This window comes from Pelophylax lessonae, assembly GCF_965119305.1.
Source record: "Pelophylax lessonae genome assembly, chromosome: 10".
In the NCBI taxonomy this organism is placed as follows: Eukaryota; Metazoa; Chordata; class Amphibia; order Anura; family Ranidae; genus Pelophylax; species Pelophylax lessonae.
The window spans coordinates 229,641,313-229,664,200 of NC_138777.1; the positions used below are offsets into that span (position 1 = coordinate 229,641,313).

Consider the following 22,888-nt stretch of genomic DNA (forward strand, 5'->3'; position numbering starts at 1 on the left):
TAGTAATGTGTATCAGCGCTACCAACCTCCAACTAGTGATCGACCGATATCATTTTTTTTAATTGCCGATACCGATATTTTGGTCATCGCATATCGGTATCGTCCAATATTTTCGTACATTTAAAAAATATTTAACTTGAGAGGTACTCTTGTGGACGGATCCCGGTGGGAGGAGAGACCTGGGCAAGCAGCGGAAGGAGGGGGGGGGGGGTGGGGATGTCCCCTCCCGTTCCTTGTAATGACAGCCAAGCGGCTTCTCAGCCGCATCGGTTGTCATTACAAGACAGCCGACCGTCGGCTATGGACGCCGGTACCGGGGTGATGCCTCTAGCTGCAGACATCACTCCGGTACAGCACTTTCCCGAAATAGCGGCAATACCGGTCACCTTGGTGGCCGATTCCCATATATATGGGGAAAAGTGCAGATTGGCCCTCGATATATCGGGAAAAAAGCAGATTGGCCTTCGATATATCGGCTTTACCAATAATCGGTCGATCCCTACCTCCAACACAAAAATGTGAATATAAACTATAATCAATAATAATGATCACCGTAGCTTCTATACTGTTATGTGCTCATCACTGCGCATCAAAAATCATCAATCAAATTCATTGATACAGTCATTTGTGAGTAGTGCTGTATCAACTAATTTGATTGGAGATCTGAACAGGGCCTAATACAGGAGGTGTATTACTGGCCGGATCACCAGGTGAGAAACAAGGAGAATAAAAAAGAAGAAAATGAATGCAGCCACCACATCTAATGATTGGTAAGCTGCAATATGTTGCATTTTTTGGTTGGGGGTTTTAAACCGCTTTCATTTCTATGACCCCACTGCTGAGATTTCCCCTCATTTCCTGTCCCCGTAACACCCATAGGGAAAAAAATGTCACTGGACCAGGAAGGCAAAAAAACAAAAACGAAGATCGCCGCCATTACTCGTTAGAAAAAAAAAAAAAAAAACACCAAATATGACAAAAATCTTTCCCTTAGTTAGTAAACGCAATAACGTTTGCGCAAACCAATCAAAATACGCTTATTGCGATTTTTTTTACCAAACATAGGTAGCAGAAAACAAATTGGCCAAAAATTTTAAATTTTTTTTTGATTTTTACATTTTGGGGGGGGGGGGGGGGGTAATTTCATATAAAAAAAAAGTTAAAAATATTGTTATTTTTTTCAAAATAAACGCTATTTTTTTGTTCATAGCGCAAAAAGTAAAAAAATCGCACAGGTGATCAAATACCACCAAAAGAAATCTCTGTTTGTGGGGAAAAAAAAGGACGTAAATTTAGTTTGGGTACGGTGTCGCACGACCGCGCAATTGTCAGTTAAAGTCGCACAGCGCCGAATCGCAAAAAGTGGCCTGGACGTAAGACAGCAAAATCCTCCAGTGGTAAAGTGGTTAAAGTAACGAGGTGCCGAATCGTAAAATAGGGCCTGGTCATTAAAGGGGGCAAATCCTTCCGGTCTTAAAGTGGTTAAGAATTATTGGCAACCCCGCCCATCTGCGTGCAGGAATGCATGCGATTTACACGCAGCCCTGCACCCTCAGATGTGAACCTAGCCTAAAACAGAGAATTAGCCAATCCACCCTGCACCCCAATTTCAACTGCAGTGAAAATGGGAGCTCAGCGATTTTTCCCAGTGGGGGGGCGGTGCTGTCATCATTCACTCAAGCTGAAATCGCAGATTTGGATCTCATTACCCTTTTACCGCTGGATAAAAGTGTCAGCAGGTCAGTGAAGAGAGCCATTGCTCTGATCGTCCAGTGCAATCTTCCCCAGAATCTGCTGCTCCAGGTCGTTATTACCCCCCGGAAGCTGAAAGAAGTTGATTTCGGCAGCTAAAGTGGCCATAGCGGTGGGGTCCTGCCCAAACTGCGCCCGGAGCATCATGTCCATTTTCTCCAGACGCCGTTTCAACCGCTTGGCCTCGCGCTCCTTAACAAGTCTGGCCTGCCGCTTCTCCGGTGTCTCGTTGGCGCGTTTTAGCCGCATGGCCTCGCGGTCCCTCTGGAGGCGCCTCGCCCGCTGTTCATCCGTCTCCTGCATCCTCTGCTGCCTCTTGGCTTCCCGGTCTCTCATCCTCCTCATCTCTCGCTCTTCGGGGGTTTCGCTGTCTCTCCGGGTTTTCTTGGCGGTGCGTTCTCGCTCCAAGCGCTGCACTCTGGCCTCTACGGGCTCGTTCTGTCTGCGGGTCGACCATTTGCGCACCGCAGGGGTCTGAGATGACACCATCTTCCGGTAGGCCACGCAATTGTTGCAAACGAGTAACACCCCTGCTGGGTAGATGGGGTTAAAATCCTCGTCCTTGCCTTCCTCGCCATTGGGGGATTTGTGATCGTTCTGGTCCCAGGAGTCTGAAGACAAAACCTCCGGTAGCTTCTCACTGAAAAGGAAGTGGAGGAGACTTAGAACAAGGGAATGGAAAGCTACACAAGTCAACTGGAGATTATTTCTTCACCTCAAAATACTGAGCAAATATTAAAACATGCCATATAACCACTTGCCTACCGTGGGACTCATTCATGCGTAGTGTTCGGAGGAGCAGGACTTGGACAATGAAGACTGGGAGGATCTCTGGGACAGCCCATTTCAAGCACTAATATCGACTAAAGACCGGCTCATCCAATTTAAAATAGTGCACAGAATATATTTTACACCACAGTGACTACATCAAAAATCACCCTAATTCCTCTTCTTGCTGTTGGAGATGCTCTAGTGACCCTGCTGGATTTGCCCATACAGTATCTTTTGGGAGTGCCCTCAGATTAGTAGCTACTGGCAGGAAGTGACCCAGTTTATATCTACCCTGACTGCTATACAGGTCCCTGTAAAAGTTGGTGTTTGCCTCCTGGGGTTAGTTGACTCTCTGGCCATTAGTAGGGTGATGCGTACTCTCTTGGGTCCCTTATTTTATGCCAGGAAGGCGATCGTCCTCAAGTGGAAAAGAGACACAGCATCTAATCTGCCCTTCTGGAAGTGTTTAATCCAGGGATCCTCAAACTACGGCCCTCCAGCTGTTGCGGAACTACACATCCCATGAGGAATTGTAAAACTCTGACATTCACAGACATGACTAGGCATGATGGGAATTGTAGTTCCTGAACAACTGGAGGGCCACAGTTTGAAGACGCCAAAAAGATTGTATCCCTATACAAAGCTACTTATTTGTCCGGGGGTTGCCCTAGGAAATTTGAGAAGGTCTGGCACTTGTGGACAGATTCGGAGTGTACAACAGATGATCAGGAGTCCACAGACTGAATTCATTCCCCCCGGATAAGATTTAGTTTATGATCTGAACAAATTTATTCCTCTGCAGGGACACGCATTACATTTGTTCAGGTAGGATTCTAAACACAAGTTAATATTCTTCCGATACATTATCCTGATGGTTGAGGGGGAACAGAAATCTCCTTATAATTCATCAACCCTTGAAGTGGTTTTATAAGAGAATGACAGAGCGAGGTGTATGGAAGACGCGTTGTTTCTTCCCCCTCCCTTTTTTTTGGGGGGGTTCTATAATAAGAGGCGTTATTAGAAGTTCTATGTTTTATGTATTAGCTGGGGAATGCCCAGCTGTTTTGTACCTACCATATTTATCGGCGTACAACACCCACTCTTTCCTCCTAAAAATGGAGGAAAAAGTAGCTGTGCGTGTTATACGCCGATATAAAAAAAAAAAATGTCCAGAAATCAGCGCAGAGAGGTAGGAGGCGGCGGGCGGCGCAGAGGAGAAGGAAGGACGCGCTGTCATCGGAAGACCCGCCTCCTATGCCGACGTCAATCATAGGCGCCGGGACTTCCGATGAGAGCGCATCCTTCCTTCTCCTCAGCGCCGCCCGCCCCCTTCTACCTCTTGGCGCTGCTTTCTGGAGATTTTGTGTATAGTGGCGCTGGCGAGGCTGCAATTATGGGCGCTGGTGAGGCTGCAATTATGGGCACTGGCGAAGGCTGAATGTATGGGCACTGGCGCTGGTGAGGCTGCAATTATGGGGACTGGCGCTGGCGAGGCTGCATGTATGGGCACTGCGCTGGTGAGGCTGCATGTATGGGCATTGGTGCTGGCGAGGCTGCATGTATGGGCACTGCGCTGGTGAGGCTGCATGTATGGGCATTGGTGCTGGCGAGGCTGCATGTATGGGCACTGCAGTGACGAGGCTGCATGTATGGGCACTGCACTGGCGAGGCTGCATTTAAGGACACTGCGCTGATGAGGCTGCATTTGTGGGCACTGGTAAGACTACATTTAATTTAAAAAAATGTTCTGAGTTCAAAGCTGTTTATTTTAAATTTCAGCTTTTTTCCTGAAATTTCTGCCCTAAAATTTAGGTGCGTGTTATACGCCGATAAATACGGTATACAGTAAACCCCCATTATATCGCGGTTCAGTTTTCGCGGTCCCGGTATTTTGTGTTTTTTTCTGGAAGACCTATTAATATTATTATATTAATTAAATATGTTTGTGTTTTCTCTTGCTCTCTTTCTCAATATCTTTTATGTGTTTAAATGAGTTTCTATTGTCTTAAAAGTGTGTTTAAAGACCTTAAAATGCTTTTAAAAGTACCATAAAAGTTATAAAAACATGCCTAGGTGAGATTGTGATCCCATTGGGGTTGCCTGGGGGTCAGGGCGGGTTCCCCCGACTGCGTGATGTTCTAATTTTACTCACGTTGCTCTGGCTCCACAGGAGCCTTTTTACCTGCATTGTTGTTTATGGATGACATTTTTCACTCCACAGGTCATAACGTGTATGGTGAAGCTTTCTGTATGTTACCTACCGTTTTATTTGGGTAAATGTTTTCTTCTGTTGATGGATTTTGTCTTGTTAAAACTTAATAAAAATCTTTGAAAGAAAAAAAAAAAAAAAAAAACATGCCTAGGTGTATTTAAATAGGGTATTTCTATTTAGCGGATTTTCACTTATTGCGGGTGAGTCTGGAACTGCTGGACTCCAGGACAGGTAAGTGTCCTAATATTAAGTCAGCAGCTACAGTATGTGTAGCTGCTGACTTTTAATTTTTGGAGCGCGGGGGGCCGGGAACTCCGCTTTAAGATTGGTTTTACCCTTAGGTGTGAAAGGCTTACATTCACCTCTCACCTGTTGAACGTGGCAAGGGTGGAGAATTGAGCCCCGCAGACCGCACAGTTGGAAAGCTGATCGTCTGAATGTATAAGAAGGTGACGTCCCAAAGAACCTGGAGAGCTGAGCGCGCGGCCACATACCGGGCACAGGTAGCTCTTAGCACTGACCACTGCAGCTGTGTGCTAGAAAGAAAAACAGACAGGAAGATACATTGTAGAAAGTCAACATTTGTTTGTACATTGGTTGTTTTATATAACCCGTTTAGTAACGCGCATCATCGATTCACCCCTAAGGCTGCATTCACATGATAGCGTATTGATCGCGGGCAGAATAGCCGCGATTCCGCCCACGATCCGGAAATCATTGCAAATCGCGGGACGCCTGTGCGTTGCCCGTGATTTGCAATAGCACCCCAAGCGCTGTGCGTTGTTGCCGCGATTTCCGCCTGCCGAATCGTGGTAACATCGCGTAAATGAAAAATTGTGGGACGCATTACGCCCAAAAAAGTACAAGAGCTTCTTTGGAGCGTAATGCGTCCCGCGATTTTTTTTGCGCGATGTTACCGCAATTCGGCAGGCGGAAATCGCGGGAACATCGCACAGCGTTTGGGGTGCTATTGCAAATCACGGGTAACGCACAGGCGTCCCGCGATTTGCAATGGATTTCCGGATCGTGGGCGGAATCGCGGCGATTCTGCCGGCGATCAATACGCTGACATGTGAATGGTTAATGCTGTGCAGTGCAGCACTATAACCACTTGACCTTCGGAAGATTTACCCCCCTTCAAGAGCAGGCCATTTTTTGCGATACGGCACTGCATTACTTTGACAATTGCTCAGTCGTGCGGCTCTGTACCCCAAAAGAAATTTGTCATTTCCCCCCCCCCACAAATAGAGCTTTCTTTTGGTGGTATTTGATCACCTCTGCGGTTTTTTGAAATTTTTTGCGCTATAAAAACAAAAAGATTGAAAATTTTGAAAAAAAAAAAAAAAACCCCACAATATTTTTTACTTTCTGCTACAAAACATTTCCAATGATAAAAAAAAAAAAAAAAAAAAAAGAATTCTTCATAAATTTAGGTCAATATGTATTCTGGTAAAAAAAAAAAAAAATCCCAATAAGTGTATATTGATTGGTTTGCGCAAAAGTGATCGTGTCTACAAACTATGTGATATAAGCACATAGTACACACAAACACTGACTAGGCATACATTTATTCCATTGATTGTACCTAGAGATTGAACTCCTTCCCAGCCAGTGTCAGTACAGTGATAGTGCATATTTTTAGCACTGATCACTGTATACGAGTCACTGGTTCCCACAAAGTGTCAGTGTCTGATTTGTCTGCCTCAATATCGCAGTGCGGCGGGCGGGCGGTCAGCAAGTGGCTAACAGTCACAGCTTAAAGTGGAGTTCCACCCATTTTCGTAACTTTAGATCTATGTAATCCCCTTTAAAACGACTTTTACCAATGGAAACTTTTTTTTTTTTGCTAGTAAATACCTTATTTTCTTGTTTATTCCTCCTCTCCTCACTTCCGGGTCCGATCGGCGATGACGTCATTCGGCGATTCGCAGTGTGTGCTGGGATGTATTCTATGCCAGAAATCTTGCAGTATTACACAGGAGCTGAGCTGTACTGTGTGTATTGAGGCCGTACTCTGCCCCGCCTCCTCTCAGTGAGTTGTACTGTATGCATTGTATTCAGGCCGTGCTGTGCCCCGCCTCCTCTCAGTGAGGATATAATGCTTTCAGTCCTCGCTCACTGAGAGGAGGCGGGGCACAGCACGGCCTGAATACAATGCATACAGTACAACTCACTGAGAGGAGGCGGGGCGGAGGCGGGGCAACGTAAAAATGTGTGGAACTCTGCTTTAAGCCTGCCATAGATGGATCGAATCTCGGCTGGTTCAGCAGGGACCGGCTGTGATCCGATCCCTCTATGGCTAGGCTGGTTGTATTGAAGTCGATCCCTCCGATTTTCTTTCACGCGATCATTGCTGATAGCTATAGTCACCAGCATTGATCATTATATGTTCTGCTGTCAGGGAACACAATAGCGCTGCGGAAGGGGTTACCCCATCACACTGACTGTCGAGCAGTTTTCTTTTGCATCATCTAAGGGGCTGCTTTAGAGTAATTTAGTCAACGTGCATACAGCCGTTTTAAGGCTGCTAACCTTTGTTGGTGAAAGATGCTCACTCACCTGATATACGTGACTAATAAGTTGCTCCTGACTTTCACACTCCAGCTGGCAAAGTGGGCACAGATACAGAACGGAATCCAGGTGACCGAGGGCATGGGGAACCTAAAGGCCGGAGAAAAGAGGACCAGTCACATTTGTGTTCATATACATGATTATTTATTATTTTTATACATAACAAGCCTACTGGATCTATAGTGTTTTAAGCACATCCTTGGATTCCCTTACCGGGGTCAGTATATGCGCAAGGGCTTATGCACATGGGCGCAGGGGGCTATATGCAAATTTCTGTGCCCAGGAGTAACAGGTGTTTGAGTACAGCCAGAGCCAGCAGCCTGTATAATGACAGACTGACTTACCAGCCAGACCTGGAAAAGCAGTGATGTACCTGTATATGATTCTGCACACAGGAGCCACCGCCCTGCAGTAAATCTTTGGTTCCTCTGTGTCAATAAGCGACTGCTGCAGGGGAGAGGAGGGAGCTCTTACAATGGCTGGGCCATGAGAGTCTATGGGTGACAGGATCAATTGACTGGACTGGATTAAAAAGCAGATTGCCATATATATCGGAGTCTTATCTGGATCGATGAGTGAGCGAGGGGTAGATGCAATTTAGCCAACCCTGGTCTGTTCGTGCAGAGGAGAGAGTCCATCCCACAAGAGTTAACATCTCATGCTCCTAGTGGCTTATCCATTAATTTGGAGGCCCACGCATTGCGGTAAGCTGCCACCTTGTCTATCCGCACAGGTGCCCGTTTTCCATCTCTGCTTTCCACACCTTGGGATCTTCATTCTTAAGTGGACTCTTTACCATCTCCATATGCTGAATGGACTCATGATTTAATGCATATTAATTCACTATACTGCATTGTTTATTAATTTTTTAAGCACAATTAATTTTGATGTTCATAGCGCTGCACTACTTGATATACATTATGAATGGGATTACTATGAATCCAGTGTTCTAGCTGCTATCTTGTTTATGTCATTTTACCACACTGAACTCATTTATCATTAAGCGCAGGATTCCCCCCTTGATTTTATTGACTTACCAGCCAGCCTGCAACAAATGTGAACTGACAGGAAAATGCAGTTGGTTGCAGGCTGGTTGGTAAGTAGAGCTGGGAATTCTTTGTTGTTCTTTGACTTCCTTCGCGCTACCTTGTGCTCCTTGCTGCAAAGGCCAGTTGCCATTTGTTTGTACTGTTGGTGAATTTGTGAGGGGGCGCACTGGATACCTTCGCTGCCATTGTGCTATTGCTGGGTGTCCAGTGCGCGTCTATACACCTTTAAAGGGGTAACTCCACTTTCGTGGGGAAAAAAATAGCAAATAAAGAAAAAACAATATAGCGTATACAATTGTGACACAAATCATATTGTAATTGAAAAGTATTAAAAATTATCTTTCCTTTTCAATCTGCAGCTACTGTAATTTTCTCAAAATGCAATATGGCCGCCTGGAGGTGTTCTGTACACAGAATGTATACTGACCACACCCCCAGAAACATCATTTCCTGCTTGTGTGATTGGCTCACCATTTTTCCCAGAAGTCTGCACTAAGATACAAGTCAGATTTCAGGCATCCCCTTCAACAAAAATGTCAATTTTGGTGAGATTCTCCCAATAGGAACACGTCTAAAGGGATGCAGGCCCAGCAGATTAGCTCTGCAGCACTCACAGCTGATAGATAATTAGGAGATCACTTTCATTTAGACCCATTAAGCACAGAGGCACAAACAATGATTTCTTCAGAATAACAAAAAGGTAGGAATCTGCAACAAAGGTTGTTAAAATCCTTCTAATGTACAGAGATCACCCAGAGGGGAATGTTTTTTTCTCAAAAAAAGTGAAGTTACCCATCAAGGATAAGTGGGCTCCCTCCTGGCATACCTGCCCTTAATCTACATTTAAATCAACACGTTTCGCTACCAATCAGCATCGTCAGGAGTGTGGAGCATGCTGATTGGTACCGAAACAAGTTGGGAGGGGCTAGCCGGTGAGGTCACAAGCTTCCTGGGAATGGTATCTCAGCGTTTTGCTCTCATTTATGCCGGTGTTCCTTTTTGATCCTGTAAGTACCGGTCCATTTTAAATAAAGCCTGTTTTTTTACGATACAACACTATTGGGGCTCTTTTGGCTCTCTTTGGGTGGACAAGTTAAAGGTGTTGTATGAGAGATCTTCATCTTATTTCCAACATCGCTGTTACGGGTGGTGGATGACAGCGTGGTCAGCGTTAGTTTGAACGCACACAAAATCGCTTATTGATCTCCTATGGAGATCAGAGGAGTCGGTGAGTGGCTGCAGATCTGTGGTGGAGGATTCACATTGCACATATTCTTATGCCGATTGGAGGCTGTCACAATACTCACTTGGATACAAAATATCAAGTAATTTAATAAGTGGACAGATAAAGAAACGCCTGGTGTGCCTGGTGAGCTCCTAATACTGAACGCAGTATTTATTGTCACAATACAATTGAATGTAAACCTGTCTTTGATATGTACAGGCTGCTAGCCATGGCTGTAAAGGAAACACCTGTGACTCTTGGAGGCAGAAATACAATAAATTCTAGTTTTGTACAGCCCTGTGTGCATGAGCCCTAATAGAGAACCCCGAGATTTTAGGGGCCCTGCAGTGCGCTAAATAAAAAAATGGAAGCCGACAGCAGGCCCCTGCAAGACCGGTTATTGGATGCCAGTGACCATATGCTCAAAGCACCATTACAGGTGCACTTTTATGAATTAATAAAATCACACGCCGGATAAACAAAGCACCAGCTATTTGGACGCAATGTTAGTTTGTCACTTTTTTTTTTTTTAAATCAAGTAACAGTTTTTTTTGGGATGTCACTTTCAGTTCCAGACAGTTAGTGCAATCAAAGTATTACATATATCACCATTCAATACATATTAGATAAAAAATAAGTTTGTCACCTTTAGGCCCCTTTCACACTTGTGCGACTTGTCCTGCGATTTGGGACTGCAAAGTCACATGAAAAGTCGCACTCCAATAAGATTTCCAATGAGTATCGTTCATATCTGTACCACTTCAAATTACAATGACTTCAAAGTAGTCCCTGCACTACTTTGGGCTGATTTTAATGCGTTTTGAGGCATTGCTTCAAGTCCAGTCAAAATTGCGGCAAAATCGTGAGCCTTTTAGGTCGCATAAGTGTGAAAGGGGCCTTAGTGTCCTCAAATAATAGGTGGTCACTTACTCCACTGACAGAACGGCTCTGTTCCTTCCCTCTGCTAACTCCCGGCTCTTCTTTGTCAGCACTGTCCTCTTCTGAAGCCGGAGAGGACAGATCGTCAATTGTGGTCTCTTCTTCATCGCTGTCACCTGCAGCACACATATCGCTGTCACCTGTAGCACATATATGGTTGTCACCTGCAGTACACATATTGCCTACAGGACACATATCGCCGTCACCTGCAGCACACATATCGCCTACAGGACACATATTGCCGTCACCTGCAGCACACCTTTTGACGTCACTTGCAGCACACACATTGCCGTCACCTGCAGCACACATATTGCCTACAGGACACATATTGCCGTCACCTGCAGCACACCTTTTGACGTCACCTGCAGCACACACATCGCCGTCACTTGCAGCACACACATCGCCGTCACTTGCAGCACACATATTGTCGTCACCTGCAGCACACATATAGCCGTCACCTTTTTACATCTTATGCTTTAAATCATATTCAGTCATTGCAGCATTAGCAGCACTCCTCCAGTGTTTTGCACGCCGCATGCTTTCAAACTGTTCAAGATGTATTTCACCATGTGAGTGACAGAGACGTTAGGATAATTCACACAGCTCAGGTCTTCATGAGTATATTATTATTATTTCAGGTACTTGTATAGCGCTGTCAATTTACGCAGCGCTTTACATATACATTGCACATTCACATCAGTCCCTGCCCTCAAGGAGCTTACAATCTAAAGTCCCTAACTCACATACATACACAATAGGGCCAATTTTTTTTTTTTTTTTTTTTATACAGGATCCAATTAACCTACCAGCATGATTTAATCTATAAATCCCGTCACCACACCTCGTGAGATCCATTCTCCTTAGGTATTACATCCCAATTTGTATTATCTCCCAAAACAAAGCGCCTTGTATCAATGGGCTTTCGTGTTCACGTGAAGTCCCACTAAGTCTACACCACGCTATTTGGCGGTTCCTGGAATGGAATTACGTCTTTGACTGCACATATTTGAAAGTGACCTCAGTGACTGCCAAGGATCCCTTGATGGGCATTGGACCTTCTCTGGGAGGCGGTGGGTGGATGGTAGCAACTGCATTTGATTTTATGGAACAGCCCTAATTCCACCCCCCCCCCCCTTTATTTTCCTCAGAACAGGCCTCACCATGGTCTACCAAAGAAGTTGAGTGCACACACGTGCTCAGCATCATATCCAGAGGTTGTCTTTGGGAAATAGACATATGAGTGCTGCCAGCATTGGTTGAAGGGGTGGGGGGTCAGCCTGTCAGTGCTCAGACCATACGCTGCACGGCTGGTCTGCATGGCTGTCATCCCAGAAGGAAATAATCCTCCAGATGAGGAGTACAAAGACAAGCATGGTGGTGGGAGTGTCATGGTCTGGGGCTGCATGAGTGCTGCCGGCACTGGGGAGCTACAGTTCATTGAGGGAACCATGAATGCCAACATGTACTGTGACATACTGAAGCAGAGCATGATCCCCTCCCTTCAGAGACTGGGCCACAGGGCAGTATTCCAACATGATAACGACCCCAAACACACCTCCAAGACAACCACTGCCTTGCTAAAGAAACTGAGGGTAAAGGTGATGGACTGGCCAAGCATGTCTCCAGACCTAAACCCTATTGAGCATCTGTGGGGCATCCTCAAAATGGAAGATGGAGAAGCACAAGGTCTCTAACATCCACCAGCTCTGTGATGTCATCATGGAGGAGTGGAAGAGGACTCCAGTGGCAACCTGTGAAGCTCTGGTGAACTCCATGCCCAAGAGAGTACACTTTTGATGCCAGCGGTTTAGACATTAATGGCTGTGTGTTGAGTTATTTTGAGGGGACAGCAAATTTACACTGTTATACAAGCTGTACACTCACTACTTTACATTGTAGCAAAGTGTCATTTCTTCAGTGTTGTCACATGAAAAGATAGAATAAAATATTTACAAAAATGTGAGGGGTGTACTCACTTTTGTGAGATACTGTATGTCTTGTGAGTGCGCTGTGTGCATAAATGTTGGTGAGAGAAGACACTGAACATTGGTGTGGGAATTCATAAGAAGATTTTTTTGTTGCAGTGAAAGGTTGCTCACACTTGGCTGGTGACACCGGGTGGCAGATTATGGACACTGGATTTATATTTGCACATTATTGTAATTTTTTGTTATATATTATTTTTCTTTAAAAATATTTGAGGAGGGCGGTTATTAACATTTGCTATAAGAGGAGGCAATGCTGCTGTCTCCTAAATGCCTGTTTTTTTTGTTTGCCTAATGAAAATTTACAATGGGGCTAATGCAAATACATTGCATCTGCAAGTCCTGGCTGTGTGATTGGCCTTAGGCTAAATGTTAGCTAAAGGTGAGTGAGGCTTTGAGAGACTTCAGCTGGGCTCACACAATGGCAGGTGGGGGCCTACAAACTCCAGTAAACATGAATCTGAGTTCTCAGTCTGTATAAAACCCAACATTCGGATTCCTCTATACAGAAAGCACAGGTGTGATATAGAAGGGTGAATATCTGAAGTCACTGATACAAGAGTCTCCTGTCACTCATCCGCAGCCACACACTGCTCCATACTTACTGCTCATCCTGTCATTTGATTCCATCATAGAAGATTCCTGTTTTATCATTTCTGTTTTCATCATTGCTTGACGAGCCTGCTGCTCCAGTCCGGCAAACATCTGCTCCCCTGCCGAGATAATAATAAGAACCGGTTACAATTCTTTGTATGGTACAAGCACAGAATAAGGCTCCATTCCCACTTATGCATGTTGCTTTTGAGCATTTCTGTAGTGTTTTTGTGCTGTGTATTCCGCGTTTTTTTACAGAGATTTGCGTTTTTTTTATGGTCTTTTTTTTTTTTTTTTGGTAAATTTGTTGTTGGGCAGATTTAAAAACGCAAAATGGAAATCGTGGCAAAAACGCAGGTCTATTGAAGTCTATTACATGCAAAACACTGCATTTTGCAGGAAAAAAAAAAAAAAAGTCCCCGACCCTTTTTAAAAAACGCAGAGTAGAGCTGCGCGATTAATCGGTAAAAAATCGTGGTCTCAATTCACCCCCCCCTCTCACAATCTTAAAACTGCTTGTCCTCGATTCTTACAGAACTGTTCTCTGTTTCTGTCAAAATATAAATAATAATAAAAAAAAAAAAAAAAGGAGCCTCCAGCAAATGTTTATTAAGGGCCCTTTCACACGGCCGCTCCGTATGTCCGCAAATCATCCTATTTTTTTGCAGATGATTTACGGACATGTAAGTCAATGGCATTGCGGATGTCAGCGGATGACCATCCGCTGACATCCGATTTTCTTCCTTTCAGTTCTGTTCCATTTTTTGGAACGGAACAGAACCCCATTTTTCCTCCGTTCAAAAAACGGAAAGGAAGCAAAATCGGATGTCAGCGGTGTCATCCGTTGACATCCGCAATGCCCATAGACTTACATTATGTCCGTATATCATCCGCAAACGGATGACACGTGTCATCCGTGTCCGTAAAAAAAAAAAAGTCCCGCAGCGGAGCAAAAAACCGGAGCGGCAGTGTGAAAGAGGCCTTACATTGTTAAGGTTGGGAGATAACTATAAACACAATGCTTTACAATGTATCATTTCATTCTTTTACAGCAAAGAAATTAACTTCCATCTGTAAGGGAGAGCAGTTTAACCTCTTAAAGACTAAGGGCTCTTTCACACGGGCGGTCCGATCAGATCCGCCTGTCAGTTTTTTTAGGCGGATCTGATCGGATGCCCCATTCAGCCCTATGGAGCAGCAGATGTCAGCGGTGACATGTCCGCTGACACCCGCTGCCATCCGCATCCGATCCTGTCCGTGAAATCCGGACGGATGGAAACCCTATTTTCCATCAGTCCTGGGGATCGGATCGTATGAGAGCGGACAGGCGGTCCGCTCTCATCCAATTCCCCATAGAGAGCAGCGGGGGCTCTGATACCTCCCTCTCCGCACTGCAAGTGGAGACGGAGCTGTCATCCGCCGGCTCAGCGAAGATCGCGGATCGATCCCCGCTGAGCAGCACGGATCCGCCTACGGAAGCGGACCGTGTGAAAGAGCCCTAAGCCTTTTTCTGACATTTGTTGCTTACAAGTTAAAGTGGAAGTAAACCCTCCTCTGCAACTTTTACCTATAGGTAAGCCTATGATAAGGCTTGACCGTCGGCTCCCGCGCGCATGCGCGGGAGTGACGTAATCGCGGGTCCAGCCAATCAGATGGCCGGATGCCGCAAACCCGGAAGAAGGGTGACAGAACATGTCACCCACGAGAGAGGAGAGCGGTCGGCGCCTCGTTCTTAGGTAAGTATTTCATAATGAGTTAGTATGCGATGCATACTAGCTCATTATGCGTTTCTCTTTCAGGTTGAAAAAAATAAATAAATAAATGTGGGTTTACAACCTCTTTAAAAGCTGCACTCTGGGATAAACAAATACGGTCTAAAACATGGGTGTCCAAACTTTTGGCTTCTCTGCGCCACATTGAGTGTAGAGAAATTTTCTCGGGCCGCATATAAAATATATACTATAGTTAGGGTATATAAGCAATAAAATGCTGCCGCGCCCTTCCCGCGCCACCACGCCCCCCGCACTAATTCAACACAACTAGAGGATGATCAAATGAAATGGAATCAGTATACAGAGGTCTACTTCTTCTGAGAGATATTAAAGGAACACTCTAAGCACCATGACCACTTCAATGATTTGAAGTGGTCATGGTGGTAGGAGTCAGAAACACTGCACATGCTCGCCTCCCCCCTCCCCTCCGAGGCAGCCTCTGCCTACCGTTAGCTGGAAGCTGCTGTGACTGTGCCCCCGACCTGACTTCCTTCCTCCCCAGCAAAAAAAAAAAAAAATTGTCAGGGGGCAGTGGGCCGCATCGCCTGAGGTTCCGGGCCGCAGTTTGGACATGCCTGGTCTAAAACCATTCATTATGCGTAGTCTTCTTGAATCTCGGTGTGCTTTGTATATTTCTTCCAGATCTGTGCAGTTATCCAGTGTGAGACTTCCTGTAATAAAGACCGCTGGCTCCTGCTTTCTCTCCTAGTGCAGGGTGGCTGGTCTTGTCTCTGCCCCATCCTGTCATTTTCTGTAGTGGGTGGGGCCTGCTGGGTCCCTCCCACATCTCCGCTCTCTGCACAGGCCATGTACATCACAGTGATGATGTCCCTGCCACTTACTTACAAGGTGATATCTGGGTTTGGAAAGGTATTTGGTGCACATAAAAAGGATTTCTATCCTTTGTGGCCAATGAGCAATACATCTGAATGAAAGTTTTTGTGCCTGAAGTTCACCTTTAAGGCTAGAATAATAATATGAGCTAGCGAGCCCTCCTTTCACCAATCACATACATACTGCGCGGTAGGCGTGTCTCATTATCATATTGTACATGTGTAGAGGGGAACCGTCTTACTGGCTGACTTTCCAGATACTCACAATGTACTTTATTTGGAGTTGTCTGTTTCCTCCGGGACATTTTATGACGAATGCTTCACATCCACGCCGTCCCTCTACACAGAGCAGCTCTGAAATGACAAGGAAAGGTGAATTCAACACAATTCATAATCACTACCACAGCCCACAGCCTTTTCTGACATTTCTCTCCTACGTGTAAAAATCAGAATATTTTTTGCTACAAAATTACCTAGAACCCCAAAACATTATATATTTTTTTTAAGCAGAGGACTTAGAGAATAAAATGGTTGTTCCAATTATTTTCAATGTCATACGGTATTTGCCCAGCGGTTTTTAAACGCAATTTTTTATTTTTATTTTTTTAAGAAAAAAAATACACTTTCATTTTAACACCCTCAGGCCACCAACATGAATTTTACATGCCTTATTTACACAATGCTCAGGCAGCTCTCTGCCCCTGATCACACTGCTGCCTTATACACACAATGCTCTGGCAGCTCTTTGCCTCCCTTCCCCTGGATCACACTGCTGCCTTATACACACACAATGCTCAGGTAGCTCTTCCACCCCCTTCCCCTGGATCACACTGCTGCCTTATACACACAATGCTCTGGCAGCTACCCCCCCCCCTTTCCCTGGATCACACTGCTGCCTTATACACATAATGCTCTGGCAGCTACCCCCCCCCTTTCCCTGGATCACACTGCTGCCTTATACACATAATGCTCTGGCAGCTACCCCCCCCCTTTCCCTGGATCACACTACTGCCTTATACACATAATGCTCTGGCAGCTACCCCCCCCTTTCCCTGGATCACACTGCTGCCTTATACACATAATGCTCTGGCAGCTCTCCCCCACCCCCCTTCCCCTGGATCACAATGCTGCCTTATACACACAATCCTCCAGCTTTCTGCCCCTTCTCCTCCCCCAGATCACACTGCTGCCTTATACACACAATGCTCAAGCTTTCTGCCCCCACCCCGGATCACACTGCTGCTTTATACACACAATGCTCTGGCAGCTCTTTGCCACCATTCCCCTGGATCACACTGCTGCCTTATACACACAATGCTCCAACTCTTTGCCCCCCTCCTTTCCCAGGGTCACACTACTGCCTTATACACACACAATGCTCTGGCGGCTCTTTGCCCCCCTCCCCCAAATGGGCCATATGACACCCAGTCACAACAATGAAACCCCCCACTCAGCTGTCATTTTGCTATATTTTTTTTTTTTTATAAAGAACACACTTTAATGACTTAACACCCGCAGGCCACTAACATGAATTTTACATGCCTTATACACAAAATACTCCGGTGCCTCTCTGCTCCCCCCCCCTCCCAGATCACACTGCTGTCTTATACACACAATGCTCCGGCAGCTCTTTGCCTCCCTCCCCCTGGTTCACACTGCTGTCTTATACATACAATGCTCCGGTGGCTTTCTGCCCCCCTCCCCCTGGATCACACTGCTTCCTTATACACACACACAATGCCCTGGCTCTCTACCCCCCTCCCCCATATGGGCTATATGACGCCCATTCACAACAGCAGTGTGATAAAGGGGAGGGGGCAAAGTGCTGGAGCACTGTGTGTATAAGGCAGCAGTGTGATCCGGAGCATTGTGTGTATCAGGCAGCAGTGTGATCCCGGTTAAGGGGGGCAGAGAGCCGGAGCATTGTGTGTATAAGGCAGCAGTGTGATCCCAGGGAAGGGGGGCAGAGAGCCTTGGCATTTTGTATAAGGCAGCAATGTGATGCAGGAGGAGGAGTCAGAGAGCCAAAGCATTGTGTATAAGGCAGCAGTGTGATCCGGGGGGAGGGGGCAGAGAGCAGGAGCATTGTGTATAAGGCAGCAGTGTGACCCCAGGGGAGGAGGTAGAGAGCGGGAGCATTGTATATAAGGCAGCAGTGTGACCCCAGGGGAGGGGGCAGAGAGCCGGAGCATTGTGTATAAGGCAGCAATGTAATGCAGGGGGAGGGGGCAGAGAGCCGGAGCATTGTGTATAAGGCAGCAATGTAATGCAGGGGAGGGGGGCAGAGAGCCGGAGCATTGTGTATAAGGCAGCAATGTAATGCAGGGGGAGGGGGGCCGAGAGCCGAAGCATTTTGTTTATAAGGCAACAGTGTGACCCCAGGGGAAGGGGCAGAGAGCCGGAGCATTGTGTATAAGGCAGTAGTGTGATGCAGGGGGGAGGGGGGCAGAGAACCGGAGCATTGTGTGTATAAGGAATGTAAAAATTCATGTTTGTGGTCCCTGGGATTCAAAATAGTGAGTCTAGTGGTGCATGAGGTCTGAAAGGTTGGTGACCATTGCCTTAGACTATAGAGATTATTGGGGACATTTCAGTCCTCGTCATCTCTATGGTCAGCCAGCGGAACCCCGCGACTTCAGTCCTGGGCTCCCCAGTGTAACGTGAGACCCCCAGGAAAGCAGCAGGAGGAGGGGGGGGGACCCCCCTCCCACTGCCTGCAAAAGTGATTCAGCGGCTAGTTAGCTGCTGGGATCACTTTTACATTGAAGCTCACCGGCGGCTAAAAAACAAAGATACCAGGGTGAAGTCTGTAGCTGCAGGCATCTTCCGGGAATAACCACGTCAACCTGGAAACCTATGGGTACATCGTGGAGGCTGAAATGGGTAAAGCTGACCTCCTGGCAAACATCTACGTATAGAGTTATAATACAGATATAGGAGCTGCATTACCGTTCATTTGCTCCAGCCAGTTCTGAGACTTTACAGCCCTGCATGCAGCTAAACCAGCCTGCTGACCTGACACTTCTCTGCTGCACTACAGTTTGCTCACTACCCATTCCCCAGCCTGTGATTGAATAGTGGAGGAGCAGCAACGGACTGAGGAGCCATCCCTCTGCTCACTCTGCCTTTTCCTCCTATCAGCACCTAGTGCTGCCCTTCTCTCTCTCCCAGTCTGCTGCACAGATTACAAAAGGTGAATGAAGTTAGTAGCAGCAGCCTTATGAGGAGCCTTACCTATTAGGCTACTATCAGACATATGCAATTGTATAGGAAATGGTTTGACAGCACTCCAGTGTCAGCGGATAAAAAGTCTTTATTTCTCCACTATCAGACATAGGCTATTATTATTGCAACTCTGAAAAGTGATCTGTGGTGGATTGCTTTTTCAGAGGTGCTTGACAGGCGGCAAGAAGGTGATATGTCTCCTCCTCGCCTCCTGTTTCAATCCTTCGCATTGCAGCCCCGTTCACTTGATTGGGTTGCATTCGGCGACGGTACTGCCAATAAAAGGCCCCTACCTGCCTGCTCGCGGTCATCTCCGGCAGTATAAGAGCCGGTTCACATATATGCGATGTCAGACATCGCATGTAATTCGAAACGCACTGCTCTGCAAATCACATACATTATCTGTGCGATGCAAATTTAGCCATACAGATTGCATGCATGGCTGAATCTGCATCGCATTCGGACAAAACTCGCATAGGACCCTTTTTTGGGTCTGCACCAGAATCAGATAGCATGTGTGTTCACACCTATGCGATCCGATTCATGTCCTAACTGACAGTTCAATGCAAACTAATCTGGGGGGTCGTTAAAGTGGAGATCCGCCCCCCCTCTCCAAAAATTAAAGGTCAGCAGCTACAAATACTGTAGCTGCTGACTTTTAATATTAGGAAACTTACCTGTCCTGGAGGCCAGCGATGTCGGCACCGCAGCCGATGTTTCCATTGGCTGTTGGGTGCTGCCGCCGCCATTGCCGGTCAGGGAACCTGGCAGTGAAGCCTTGCGGCTTCATGGGCGGGTCCCTACTGAGAGAAGCGCGCTGCACATTCGGATTGGCTCGGTGGCGGAGGGTAAGAGGAGGGGTGTCCACTTCGCCGCAGCACCGTTACCAGAAGTGGGGAAGGGCACCTGTCAAAAACAGGTACCCGTTTCCCCCCTTCCCCCTGAAAGGTGCCAAATGAGGCACCATAGGGGGGGAGCAAATGAGCGGAAGTTCCACATTTGGGTGCAACTCTGCTTTAACTTTGTATCGACACCCCCAGCAATTCGCATATGTCAGTGTGAACTGCCTGCGAGTTGAATGCAATGCGGGAACCCGCAGTGGATTCGCAGGGTTCCCGCATCGCATATGTGTGAACCGGGACTAAAATCAACTGCGCATGCACGGGAGCGACATCACCCCCTGCTGGCCGATGTAGATGCCAGCTCCAGGGGGGGCCCGTTGTGACAGGTAAGTACCCACCTTTTAGTTAAAGGGCCCTTAGCCCACATTCACATTGACTGCAGGACAATTTCAAAGCCTCGCGTTAGTGCGACATGAAAGACATCTGCGCGGCTTCATACACTGACGTCTATTCAAGTCACACCTGAAATCGCCAAAAGTAGAGCAGGAACTACTTTTTCAAAGCAGTGCGGCTCCGCAAAGGCGGCGTTGATTTGAACATGGCCATTGTCAGCAATTTGACCTGTCAAATCGCACGAGAAATTGTTTTAATGGGAACGGGGGCTTAGATGCGCACAAAACTATACGCGTCTAAACGCAGCGCCTTTTTCTGAGCCCTATTATCGCTTGCAATTTTAGTGGCACAACTGAGCTGTCAATAAATGTCCCATGCCGCCGCCGCTGTCACCTGATCAATTGGAACCAATCCGGTTGATGGTCGACGGACGCTGCAGAACAAATCGGAAGCAGATCATTGGCCGACCGTACATTAGGATGATGCAGGCGGCGCAATAATTAACAATGCATCCAATAAATATCATGCAGGCTGCAACAAATAAAAATAAAAACTCTGCTGATGGTGATCCCATAGAAAAGCTGCTGTGCACCATTGCAGGAAGGGTATGGAGCATGCATGTTGCAGGGCCCCCCCAGGTCCCAGCCCCCCTCCTGCACCGTTCGCCAGTCTGCTGCATTAGAAGGGGGGGAGGACACAAATTACAATGGCCCTGCCGTGCACTGACAGGCGGCCGTGTGCCCGCACCTACCTACCTACCTGCATGGTGTCCCGGTCACCCCGGAGCAGCCCGCCCCCCCCGGTATCCCGGGTGTGTCCCGGCTCCCGGCGGCTGCTGGATTCTAGAGGGAGAGAGGCCCTCCGGTGACGTCAGCGTCACATGACCCGGCCAGGGGGGGAGGAGGGGTAGAGCATTGTGTCTGTGGAAGAACTCCTCACATACAGACAAACAGACAGATAGACATTTATTATATGGTACTCCTAATAAAGCACCCAATATGAACCCCAATGTGTGACAGGAAAGTGTGTGACACCCCAAAAAATAAGCCTGGTAAATAAAAAAAAATCACACTTGAGGGACCAGTCACACTTGTGCGTTGCGGCAACACGCGCCAAGGCCTCATTCACACGAAGCGTATCAGCGTGTACTTCATGTGTCGGCCATGTTTACCCAGAAATCCATGTGCGGGAAAACATGGCCCTCACAGGGGTACACATTGATAAGCCCCGTGTGAACAAGGCCTATAAACGCACGTACTGATCCAGCGCACTCCATAAAATTGCAAGTCGTATCAACTCGTACTGCATGTTTTGGCCATTTTTACCCAGAAATTCATGTGTGGGAAAACATGGCCCTCACAGGGGTACACATTGATAAGCCCCGCGTGAACGAGGCCTATAAACGCACGTACTGATCCAGCGTACTCCATAAAACCGCAAGTCAAAACACAAATGGGTGCAAGGGTGACAGGGCCAATCCAAACAGTACTTAGTGGCCCTGAAACGTCACCGTTGCTATTATCAGCTGGTGGCAAATAAACGTTTCAAACTTAAATTTCACGCTGAGGGCCCAGTCACACATGGCCGTTGCGACAACATGCGCCAAGGCCTCGTTCACACGTAGCGTATCAGCGTGTACTTCATGTGTCGGCCATGTTTAGCCAGAAATCCATGTGCGGGAAAACATGGCCCTCACAGGGGTACACATTGATAAGCCCCGAGGAAGGAGATGAACAATGGCCTATAAATGCACGTACTGATCCAGCGCACTCCATAAAACCGCAAGTAAAAACACAAATGGGTGCAAGGGTGACAGAGCCAATCCAAACGGTACTTAGTGGCCATGAACGTCACCGTTGCTACTATCAGCTGGTGGTGAATAAATGTTTTAAACTTAAATATCACGCTGAGGGCCCAGTCATACATGTGTGTTGCGTCAACATACGCCAAGGCCTCGTTCACACAGGGCGTATCGATGCATACCACATGTGTCGGCCATGTTTACCCAGAAATCCATGTGCGGGAAAACATGGCCCTCACAGGGGTACACATTTATAACCCCGCGTGAACGAGACCTACAAAACGCACATACTGATCCAGTGCACTCCATAATACCTCAAGTCAAAACACAAATGGGTGCAAGGGTGACAGAGCCAATCCAAAAAGTACTTAGTGGCCATGAAACGTCACCGTTGCTACTATCAGCTGGTGGTGAATAAATGTTTCAAGCCTAAATATCACACTAAGGGCCCAGTCACACATGTGCGTTGCGTCAACATATGCCAAGGCCTCGTTCACACAGGGTGTATCGATGCGTACCGCGTGTGTCGGCCATGTTTACCCAGAACACCTGTGCATCCACGTGTGGGAAAATATGGCCCTCATAGGGGTACACATTGATATGCCCCGAGGGAACAAGGCCTATAAACGCACATACTGATCCAGCGCACTCCATAAAACCTCAAGTCAAAACACAAATAGGTGCAAGGGTGACAGGGCCAATCCAAACAGTACTTAGTGGCCCTGAAACGTCACCATTGCTACTATCAGCTGGTGGTGAATAAATGTTTCAAACTTAAATATCACGCTGAGGGCCCAGTCACACATGTGCGTTGCGTCAACATACGCCAAGGCCTTGTTCACACAGGGCGTATCAATGCGTACTGCATGTGTCGGCCATGTTTACCTAGAACACCTGTGCATCCACGTCCAGCAAAACATGGCC

The 22,888-nt window shown here is 46.9% G+C and overlaps 1 protein-coding gene across 2 annotated transcripts; it reads right to left on the reverse strand.

Moving 5' to 3' along the window:
• Nucleotides 1-1,731: 1,731 nt before the first annotated feature.
• On the reverse strand, nucleotides 1,732-21,039 carry ZNF821 (zinc finger protein 821). 2 transcript variants are annotated; one of them, XM_082270581.1, is made up of 7 exons: nucleotides 20,923-21,039; nucleotides 15,969-16,057; nucleotides 13,110-13,217; nucleotides 10,511-10,635; nucleotides 7,295-7,396; nucleotides 5,105-5,271; nucleotides 1,732-2,392 (listed from the first exon to the last, which is right to left on the reverse strand). In XM_082270581.1, exons 2-7 carry the CDS (start codon nucleotides 16,006-16,008, stop codon nucleotides 1,741-1,743), a joined length of 1,194 nt encoding a protein of 397 aa, XP_082126707.1. In that variant the 5' UTR covers nucleotides 16,009-16,057; nucleotides 20,923-21,039; the 3' UTR covers nucleotides 1,732-1,740. The 2 variants fall into 2 exon arrangements, with proteins under 2 accessions (XP_082126707.1, XP_082126708.1); XM_082270582.1 differs by having other exon boundaries at nucleotides 20,919-20,976.
• Nucleotides 21,040-22,888: the final 1,849 nt, after the last annotated feature.

Bases quoted from the DNA above. Each gene is read 5' to 3' on its own strand.
- ZNF821 (XM_082270581.1), bottom strand. From the start codon at position 16,008: ATGTCCCGGAGGAAACAGACAACTCCAAATAAAGTACATT. The intron at 13,218-15,968 runs GTGAGTATCTGG...TTATCTCGGCAG, and splicing joins AACTCCAAATAAAGTACATT to GGGAGCAGATGTTTGCCGGA. The intron at 7,397-10,510 runs GTAAGTGACCAC...TCCGGCCTTTAG, and splicing joins AGAGCCGTTCTGTCAGTGGA to GTTCCCCATGCCCTCGGTCA.